A 10641-nucleotide genomic window follows, 5' to 3' on the forward strand; every position below is an offset into this window, starting at 1 on the left:
GCAAGAATGGAAGCCTTCTTTGGGCTGGGCAGTCCTGGTGGGGCAGTGGTTATGTATTGGGCTAACTGCAAGGTCAGCAGTTCAAAACCACCAGCTGTTCAAGAGAAAGGCGAAGCTTTCTACTCCCGTAGAGAGGTAGTCTTGGAAACCACAGGGGCAGTCCTACCGTGTCCTATAGGGTCACCGTGTCTCAGAACTGACTTAATGGCAGTGAATGACGAGTGAGTTGGGTTGGGTGTCCGAGGATCCTGGCCATGAGTAAGTTGGCTTCTCAGGTTACACTAAGCAAGCTTGAGAACCACTTCCCATCACCTGCCTTTTACCAACGAATTGGCGGATAGGAGCACAGATGAACAAGCTCGCATGTTTCCTGAATTAGCTGTAGAGCAGTTCAAAAGGACTCCTCTGAAAACACGCGCTTTTGAAGGGCATTCGAAGTCTGTTGAGGACTCAGCATACGAAGCTTTCAGTCCAGACTGGCAAGGCAGTGATGCCCCACCCCGTCATCCTGACCCAACTGACCTGGCTGCGACGGGAAAAGGGCAGCCCGTGGGCTGAAGTGACCCTTAGATGGCTGAAATACTAGCCATGGGAGCTATGTAAACATCCACGCTGTAGGCACAGCTTTGGGACAGCCAAGGAGGTTCAAGTGTTTTTGTCTGGCTGCAGCTGGGACGCCACTGCTCGTCACACCAGCGAGCTGGACAGGAGCAGGCGTTCTGAAGCTGGAGCCCCCAGATCTTGGCGGGGGTCAGGGACTTGGATTCCAGGGAAATCAATCAAACCTTGCATGAAAGTAGATCCGTTTGCGGGCTAGAAGAGCCCTGGGAGAAAAACGGGGTTTCTATTCCCACAGAGTTCCAGTCCTGGAAACCACAGGGCAGTCCTACCCTGCCAAGAGGCCACCAGGAGTCAGAACTGGCTCGGGGCAGTTGGGTTTGTTTACTCTTGGCACAGCGGGCCACGCATCGGGCTGCTCACCACCAGGCCAGCCTGCTTCAGGCAGGAGATACCACCTCAGGCAGGAGCGCAGCAGCGCTCCACTGCTGTGCAGGGTCGCTATGGCTCAGCTGTGAACCAATGGCAGCGAGTTAGGTACTTTTGGTTTACAGCTTACTCTTCTTCTTAGGTTCTCCAAAGTTTCAGAACGCCAACCTGCTTAAGAACTACTATTGTAGCACTGGATAAAATGATTAAAAAAAAGAAAAAAGAACTGCTACTGTGACAGGGTTTTCCAGGTCTAAGATGCTAAAGAAAGTGTTAGCTTTGTGTGTGTGTGTGTGTGTGTGTACATTGACTTCATTTTTAAAGCCACCTCGAATACCCCATCCCTTGCTCCTTCCCCAACCCAACGTGCCTTGTTCAACATCCTTCACTGTGCGTAAGACACCATTTTCTCCAGCCAGTCTGGTTTAGCGTCTTTTAATGGAGTCTGCTACAAAGAGGAACGCGGATTCGGTTGGTCCGTTTGGCTTTACAGAGGTGAAGGAGTCAGTGTCTGTGTGGCACAGACCAGATGGTCGGCAACACAGCTCTCGCGACACGGATTAATACCAACATGTGAGTCCTGACACTTTTACTCGGCACACACAATCTACAGCAAACGTAAACGCTAACCTCTTAACAGCTATTGGGGTTAGTTCGATCCATTGCAATTATTGTGCTTACTGACCTCCGAAGATAGGCAACTAGCAAAAATACAAATTTCTTTCACATTTCCCCACCCCCATATTACACTGTAAAAGACATACATTGTTCAGTGCACTTGCTAAGAAATAAACTCCCTTATAGTATCTCTTTCTGCATATGTAGATCTCTCTCTCTCTCTCTGTGCCCAGACAAAGGGAGAGCACAATGCGCCATTGGAGAGCAGCATTAAAGCGAGAGAGGTACTAGCATGCTGGGACTGATCCCTGCCCTTCAGAAGCTCGGCCATTTTAGCATAAACACTATTCAGTGTGGCCACGCGTGGGCAGGAAGTTCAATTCCCGATTGCTTTGGGCGGGAATTTAGGGTGCCCCTTTCACCCTGGGGCGGTGGAGCCAGTCTCATTTCTGCTGTCTTGGTCGGGATCACGCCATCCACCAGCATCGGCAGTCTGCTCACTGTGAATGACAGACATATCAAGTTCCAGCCCAAGGTTTCCCTCCAACAAGGACGAGGGGCAGGATTTCACCGTGACTGAGAGGCACAGGCTCCGAGATGGAAGCTGGCAAGGAGGCTTGTGTGCGCGGACAGCAGAGCCTCCATCCCCACTGACACGGGCAGACCAGTCCAGCATGTGCTGGGGGTGGGGTGGGGCATAGTCCTGTGTGGGGAGGGGCAGTCAGGATATCCGAAGGCTGTCAGCTGTATTTGCCTAGAGGGCTGAAAATGAGGTTTTGGTCCACAAACCTCCTTATGATGGAAATGACAGAAGTTTCTAGAAAGAAAAGAGGCTGCCACGTAGCAGCCGGTAACCTGAATCCAGCTGCAAAAGTGTTTGCTTAACCAGCAGTGTTTAAATACTTTTGAATCGGTTCTTGATATTTAAAAATGTGGGTTTCATGAAAAGCTGACGGACTGGTGAGCCTGGTCTGGTCTTCTTGTACTGCAGGCAGCAGGCGGGGCAGGAGCATGGTGGTTGCGGCAGCTCCCAGCATTCCCCTCCGCCTCGCTCCGTCCGAGTGACCTGCCACACTCACATCCACGCTCGGTCCTCCAGCTGAGTTTGGGACCCTGGGGTTGGCTGGTGTAGTCTGGCTGTGTGTGATGCTGGTGACCTGATTTGCATTTGGGACTTTACCACCCACCTGTGCACAGGATTCCGCCCTTGGCTGGGTCCCAGCCACGTCTGGTGACTTTGGTAGGTAATCTAAGTGTGCATTTGTACTTGCCCTTCAGGCTGTACTGAAAACTCCAAAGATATAATCACACTACTACTCACCTGCTTTAAGTGTGTGCATGTTAACACATTTCACGGGGTGTATATCTTTACAATATACATACCTGTCCAGCTGGGCAAGCAGTAATTTGGTTTCACAGATACATACACAAATGCTGGCAGTTTGGAACCTGTGTGTGGCAATTTGGTAAAACCTGTGTAATTCTGACTGACAATATCACAAAGTGAGTGCGCTTTAAGTTATTGCTTTTGCATTACAAAATAAAGAACTCACTTGGTTTCCAAACCTTTATACAGAACGAGCAAGCCAATTCCGATTCAAGTAACAGCAACCAGAGGCGGAAGGAAGTTCCTTACACCACAGGAGATGCTTGAAGACATTTTCTGACTAGAGATGGGATTTCTTTCTGTTCAAGAATGGATGCAGGAAGCTGGGAGTTATTTAATTTTTCCAAAGTACAAAAAAATTTAGCACCCCAACCACTTCATGCTCAGGTGGGCTCCTCCTGGGGCTGGAGCTCAGCAGGAAGGCAGGTCACACCCACCTTTGGAAGGGCCCGTTTGCCCATTTTAGCCTCGTTCTGGAACTCAAGGCTCGTACTAAAGACAGTAAACGAGGATTAAAAGCAGTTTTGGTGTTTAACATTCAGAATTCACGGAGGATCTTGTTTTCTGCAATTAAGATGATCCGTTTTGCATTTCTGCTGCAGAATCACATTCGTATGGCAGTTTTATTTCAGGCACTTTTAAAATATGTTTATCTGGAATAAAAATTGGCGTGCATTCAAAATGTGCGTTGAGTGATTCTGGTCCCAAATCAGCTCTCTCTGTCACAACTTGACGCTGCCCACCGGGCTAGAGGTGTGTTGGAGTGCCTTTCCAGCGTCACTACAAAGATGTGAGTCATAAAAATCCACACGAATCGGGTTCTCGTTAAAAAAGAAAATACAAAAGGGGGGAAAATACACTAAATGGATTGGCCAGGCGGTTTCAGCTACTATCAAAATAAATAACACGATCTGACTCTAAGCTCTCAGCTGAATCAGATGGAATGTCACGTGTGGAGATGCCCAGCCTGCCTGTCCTCCCCGAGTGACTAGCTGCTGGTAGGCAACAGTATTTCCATGTCCTTGCCGTTGGCGAGGACGGCACTGGAGGAGCAGCTGCCTGCAAGGTCTTCAGTGGTGGCCAGGGAGGCTGGCTGGGAATGCTGCGTTTTGCTCAGGGGAGCGGTGGTGGAGGGAGACGGGGTGAGGCCAGGTTTCTTGGGCGGGATGGGTGGAGGATTCCCTCGCTCCGCTCTGGGGATGGTAGGAGACTTGATCCCTGGAGACAGGGGACTCAGAGGACTGGACACTTTCCCTGGCGTGGGCGAATGGCTGGAGTCTCCTCTGGGGCTGGCAGTGCTCGCCAGATTTCGATAGTCGGTGCCAAAGGGGGAGCTGTTGGGAGAGACGGGCTTGATGGGCCCTTGCTGGCTGGTGAATCTGGAGAGCACCTGTGTGACCGTGTTGCGGGCCAGCTGCTTGGCAGCAGAGTTGTCTATGAGGGTGGGGGACAGATCCCTGGACGGAGGGCTCTGCAGACCACTTGCTTGCTGGTCCTGGTCTGCTTGGGACTGGAACTTGTGTCGCGCAGCATGGAACCGCTGGTTGATCCCTACTTGGTAGGGAGACTGGTAGCCGGGGCTGCTGGCTGTGGAGCCCAGTAAGCGCTTGGTGAGCACGGGGGAGGAGCAGGGGGAGGATGTGAGTGAGGAGGAGGCAGTGCTGCTGGGGGACAGCGAGCTCCCGCTGGAGGGGAGGTGGCTGCACGTTGGCACCGGAGACTCAGGGCCCACCAGACACCCACCGTTCTCCACAGGTTTTTCTTGGGTCAGCCCCACACATTTCTCCCTCGGTGGTGCCTGGTTTTCCCCACCGCTGCTGGCGACTGACTCCCTGCTGCTCGCTATCTCTGGGTCACAGTGACCATTGGTTTTTGCATACGAGTATGGAGGAGTGGTGGGGCCAGGCAGCCCGCTGCTTGCCCCCTTGCCCACGCTGCCCCCCTGGGTTCTCTCTGCCGGGAAACTCTCTGTTTGGCAAAAGGCAGACACGAGCGCGGGCGGCTCGGTCGCTGTGCCCTTGGAGTAGGTAGTGGGTGGCAGCAGCTGCTCCTGGGGGCTGCTGTGCTGGTGGGAGGTCTCCAGGTCCTTCACCGCCCTCTTCAGACTCTCCAACTCCTCTTTCAGCGTCTTGGTCCGCTTCTCTTCGCGGTTCAGTTTGGCCCTCAGTTGCTCCCTCTCGATGTCGAACTCCAACAGCTGCTTCTCCACCTGGGCCTCGGTCTGAAGGCCGCGCTTCCTCTCGGCTGCCAGCTCCTCCTCCAGCTTGCTGGCCCGGCTCTTCTCCTTCTCCAGCTTCAGGCTCAGCTCGCCGGCCCGCTGGCCCTCCTCGGTGGCCTTGCTGGTGGCCTTCTTGCACTCGAGCACCAGCATGGAGGAGAGCTGCTTGTGGCGGGAGCGCTCCTCCTCCAGCTGGCTGGACAGCTTCTTCTGCTCCTTCTCAAACTTTTTCACCTGGGACTTTTCAAATTCCAACTAGAAAAACAAACCACAAAAACAATCACCACACATCTTGCTTAGAGACAGCACACAAAGAGCTGTACTGAAACCATCACGGTCAAGTAGCGTGCCCTGGCTGACGGCTCTCGGGCACACAGGAGGGCCATGCGTGCTGTGGGGCACAGACCAACCCTTCCAGGGCATGAGACCAGAAGGACACAAGAGGAACGAGGGGCTGCCAGTGCTTTTGTTGCTGGGGGCTGTGGGCGGGGCTGTGAGGCCACATGGCTCTCTAGATGGAGGACTCTAGGGCGAGAGCCGGTCAAGACAGAAAAGAGTGGATTCTACAGCCAACCCCGCGGAAAACACACGCTCTCTGGTCTGAGGACAGAGGTCTTAAATGCTTGAGTGGCTATTGCTGGTGCAGCTGCTGGTCTTTCTCCGTCCAGAGGCGAGAAGAGTGAAGACAATCAGACACACTGGACTAATGACCATGGCCATCAGTCGCCAAGACCCTGAGGTCAGAAGAACTAGATGCTGCCCAGCTTCCATGACCAAATGCTCTGAAAGGAATCTCATTAGAAGGTCAGACAGAGTGGGAGAAAAATGTGGACCGGATCTCAAAATCAGAAATGAGAACAGGCTTCCTGGTCCAACAGAGACTGGTAGACCCCTGAGACTGCAGCCCACAGTCACTCCAGGTCTGGAAGTGAGCTCACTGCGAGGGTCACAGTTCAGCCAATCAGTAACATTGGGGAGCCATGCACACTTCAGTAGAACCGACCCTTTGAGACCAAAAGGACAAAGCTGAGAGAGGTTAGGAGAGGAGGAGGAATGGACACAGGACACACAGGGAGGAGGGAGAAAGAGGGATGCTACATTGAGAGGATTGTACTGCACGAGATGAAACTAAATGTGCATGAAGTGTCGAATGGAAAACAATGATTTGTCCTGCAAACCTTCACCTAATTCAAAACAAAAAGTTAAAACAAGTTCCCTTGTCTAACATACAAAAACAACAACAACAAAAGTCCCATACATAGTTTAATTCAAATCCTGTTTTAAAAATAAATATTGTCTGTTTAATTATCCCAACCCTATTCAAGGCCCAGGCAGAGACTGGTCGAGAGAGAAAAGGTTGAAGGCGCCTCAACTGGTACTGAAGACTGTACGAGTTCCATATCATTTCAGGGCATTTCTGTTTCAGGTGTATGTGTGTGCACTCGGTTGTGAGGTAAAATGTGCTTCTTACTGGGGACTTAAGTCAAGAAGGCTAAAGAGTCTTAGCTGTAAGTTGGTGTTTCCCAGAGTACAAAGAGCATTATTTGTCCCCCCAAAATTTATGAAAACAGATCATTAAGTAGCATATCTGGTCTTGTTCTTGGAGACAGAGTGTACTTTTCCGTTTGACAGGTTCTAATAAATGAAGTTAAAAACCTGTTCAACCCCATCTAGCAGGGAAGCAACAAAGCCCACATGGAAGAAGCACACCAGCCTGTGTGATCACGAGGTGTTGATGGGATCTGATGTCAGGCACAAGAAGATCCCAAACAAACAATAATATTGATGTAAATGAGGAGGGTCGGAGTGGAGGCCAAAACACATCTGTACACAATTGGACATCCCCTCACAGAAGGGTCACAAGGAAGGGATGAGCCTGCCAGGATATAGTATAGCACCAATGAAATACACAGCATCCTCTAGTTCTTTAATGCTTCCTCCCTCCCCTGCACTATCATGACCCCAGTTCTACCTTACAAATCTGGCTAGACCAGAGCATGTACACTGGTACAGATAAGAGCTCTTGACACGGAATCCAGGACAGATAAACCCATCAGGACCAATAATGACAGTATTGATACCATGAGGGTAGGGGAAAGGTGGGGGGAGAAGAGGGAGAAAGGGGAATTGATCCCAATGATCAACATGTAACCCTTCCCCCCCTCCCCCCCAACTATGAGGGGGATGAACAACAGAAATGTGGGTTCAGGGAGACAGGGGATTGTGTAAGATATGAAAATAACAATTATTTATAATTTATCAGAGTCATGAGGGTGGGAGGATGGGGGGTGGGGAGGGAAAAAAGAGTTGCTGATACCAAGGACTCAAGTAGAAAGAAAAGGCTTTGAAAATGATGATGGCAGCATTTGTACAATTTGACACAATGGATGGATGGATGGATTGTGATAGGCGATGTAAGAGCCCGCCAAAAAAGAATTTAAAAATAATTTTAAAATGACTACGCCCCAGACTGTTCAATGAGGTTTAATTCAGTAGTTCCCAAGTTTCCTTGGCCACAGAGCCCTCTTTCGGGATGGACACGACAGCCACCCAGAGGAACCATCTTTGAGGAATGGCAGCTAAGCCAATGCTGTGGTGGGCCTGCCCACCTCACTGACCTGCTGGCTCAGCCGCTCTCTCTCCTTCTCCAGCATGTAGGTGACGTCATCTCCTTCAGCTGTGTCCTGGGCGTGCCTCTGCCGTTCCTCCTCAAGGTCTAGGATTACCTTTAGAGCATTTTTTTAGAAAGTCACTTCCTGATATCAAAGAATTATGTTTTCTTAGAATACAGTGATATAATCAAATACTAACCACCTAACCAATAAGCACCTAAAATGGTACCAGAGATCAGGGACACACACACACACACACACACTCTCTCTCTCTCTCTCTCTCTCTCTCTCTCATGGGCTTCATCATGTGTGGAAAAATCCAATGATCTTTCCATTGCCTTTTCTCCGTGAGCGTTGGGCCAGCCCTGGTGTATGTATGGCCTGACCACCCTAGCCCTAACCCGGACCATCGCAGGACACATGGTCTGGAAGGGTGGAGACCTGAAAGGACAAATGTGCCAGGATGCAGAAAGCGCCTACCTTCCATGACATCTGCACAAACGCAGGCCAGCAGAGGGAGGAGGCCACGGCACTGCCAAGCGGTGTGGTGCAACTTGGGGCAGTGGCCGAGGCAGACAGGAGGGAACGCAGACAGGGAAGTGGGGGAGCCTTGCTCAGCGCTAAACCCCTGGACCCACAGCCTGCCGAGGGTGTCTGACATGAAACCTTTCAGTGGGCGACATCCTGCCTGCGCCTTGATTAATTAATAACAGGCACTTTATAAATTAGATAAGAGGTGAAGAGGTTCTCTTGACTTCATCCTGCTTGCAAAAATGCTTGATTATGGGATATTAAATGGAGATTTTGTTCAAGGCCTTTTAATTAACCTTCTTGCCCTATTCTACTTCTTCTTGGTCCCGAGGGATTAGGCTCAATTTTAAGAAGACTACAGATTTAAAGAGATGTTTCCCATGAGATTCTGCCTGCATGGTACACTCTCCTCAGTGGGGCTGGGGGGGGTGGGGGCTGTAGCTCCTCCCTGGGCTGCCTAGAACCCTCGCATGCGTGCACCTCCAGGGCACAGTGGCTCTCTTTCAGTGCCCCTCCTCATTAGCCATTCCTAGGATGACAGAGAGAACTGTCGGGGCCAGGAGCCCCCTGAAAACAACAGCGGCAGCAACTGGTGTTAAGGTGGTGTTTGCACAATCAATCATATCACACCTTATTCCCAAAACATATCGTAGAAGCAACCCCCAACCGTCTGACACAGGCGGTCTGATTCCCCTTAACGTCTTCCTCTCTACAAGTCACCGTGCACTACTGCGTGTCCCGCACTATGCCTTCCACGGGAAAGAGGCAGCCGGCTCTTTCAAACAATTCAACTCCCTCACGTACAAAGTGGCAAATAAGGGCTGCCTATCACACAGATGTCTTCAGATCATGTCGTTCTTGCCTCCCCGTCTTGGGTCAACTTTGATAACTCGATTAAAACTATTTAAAAAAAAACCCCAAACAACCCTGCATTCCACCCCCCACCCCCCCAAATAAAGCACAAGCATGTGGCCTTCTGGAGGCTCCTGGAATGCCGATCAGTGGGGAGGAGCCCCCTTTCCCTTTCCCCGGGCCTCTGTGAGAGACGTGAGGCCTTTTATGAGACCTGGTTTAAGCGGACGGCTTAGCCTACACGACCGGAAAAGTACCTGAGGGCCCACCAAACCTCACAGCTGCTAATTCCGTTTTCTCAGCTTAAACTTTTCTACTAACTGCACGATGTCCCCTCTTGTTGGTACGGATGTTTAACAATGCAGATTCTAGCCAAGCCACTTTACAGTCCAAATATGAGCAGTCAATGCCAAACTGGGGGCTGAATTCACAAGTGCTAGAATTCCCTGACGTGAGGCCCCAGGAGGCATCCCATGGGCTGAGATAAGGCAGCGTGCGCACGCACAGCGCCCACTGTCCTCAGAACTAAGAAAGCTTTAAAGCCAACAACCCTAGGCACGGTTTGTGGTTTTATGAGCAGTGTGAAAACCATCTATTGGCTTATGTGTATCTTGTGTCTAAACCCCCAAGTCCACGGCCGTAGAGTTGCTTATGGCTCACAGAGCATTCCTCAAATACTTGTTAATCTTGCTGTCTATCACTCAAGTAAGTAACCCGAAAACGCTCTGTTCAGCTACAAGCTCCATCAGACCCCGGTGTGCTGCCAGGTCCAGATGATCAAGAGCCGGAAAAACACGCCAAGTGTCCCGGAGAGACAGAGCTGGCGGAGCACCACCGTAAAGAGGGGCCAGGCACACTGCCCAGGTTTCCTGTTGTCTGGGTAAACTAAAGGGCTTTTTGACACCGGTGAGGCCCCAAGCTGAGCAAGCATGACCACGGGAGTGGGCTTTCCGCTGCAGCACTGGCCCCTGGGGAAGCTACCTTGCGGTGCCTGCTCTCGGCGGCCGCCAGCTGGGACAGCATGCGCTCTTGCATATTCTTGCACTGCCTCACCACCACCTTCAGAATGGAGAGCGGGTTTGTGCAGACGGGCTGCTTCTCGCCATCATGCTTCTCCTTGAGAGCCTCGAAGTCTCTCTGCAGAGCCATCAGAGGGTCACTGATGTTGTACTTCCCATAGCGCTCCTCAATGAACGTGTCTCGGTGCTGGGCCTGGGGAAGGCAGTGAAAAAAAAAATCAGCCTTTGTGCCTTTTTAAAACTATGGAGGAGGGCAATTTACTATCAAGACGTTGCATGTTAAGGATAGGGTTGTTAATATACAGGTCACCCCTGGACTGCAAATCAGATGGGCCCATCCAGATAGAGAAATAACATCAGAAATAACATCAGAAAGGTGGCATGGTATAATGAGAACAAACACACTGTGGTAGTTAT

At 51.0% G+C, this 10641-nt stretch overlaps 1 protein-coding gene across 1 annotated transcript in view; it reads right to left on the reverse strand.

Moving 5' to 3' along the window:
• Positions 1-1406: 1406 nt before the first annotated feature.
• The window catches only part of CTTNBP2NL (CTTNBP2 N-terminal like), a 63229-nt gene continuing 53994 nt past the window's right edge, over positions 1407-10641 (reverse strand). Inside the window, exons 4-6 of the mRNA XM_013003897.2 lie at positions 10187-10417; positions 7829-7936; positions 1407-5465 (exon numbers count right to left, since the gene is read on the reverse strand). Of these exons, the coding sequence (XP_012859351.1) occupies positions 3981-5465; positions 7829-7936; positions 10187-10417 (1824 nt within the window). The 3' untranslated portion in view covers positions 1407-3980. The remainder of the gene's footprint in view (positions 5466-7828; positions 7937-10186; positions 10418-10641) is intronic.

The sequence above is a fragment of the Echinops telfairi genome, unplaced genomic scaffold (assembly GCF_000313985.2).
Source record: "Echinops telfairi isolate 266 unplaced genomic scaffold, ASM31398v2 ScPeMD7_443;HRSCAF=831, whole genome shotgun sequence".
NCBI classification, from domain to species: domain Eukaryota; kingdom Metazoa; phylum Chordata; class Mammalia; order Afrosoricida; family Tenrecidae; genus Echinops; species Echinops telfairi.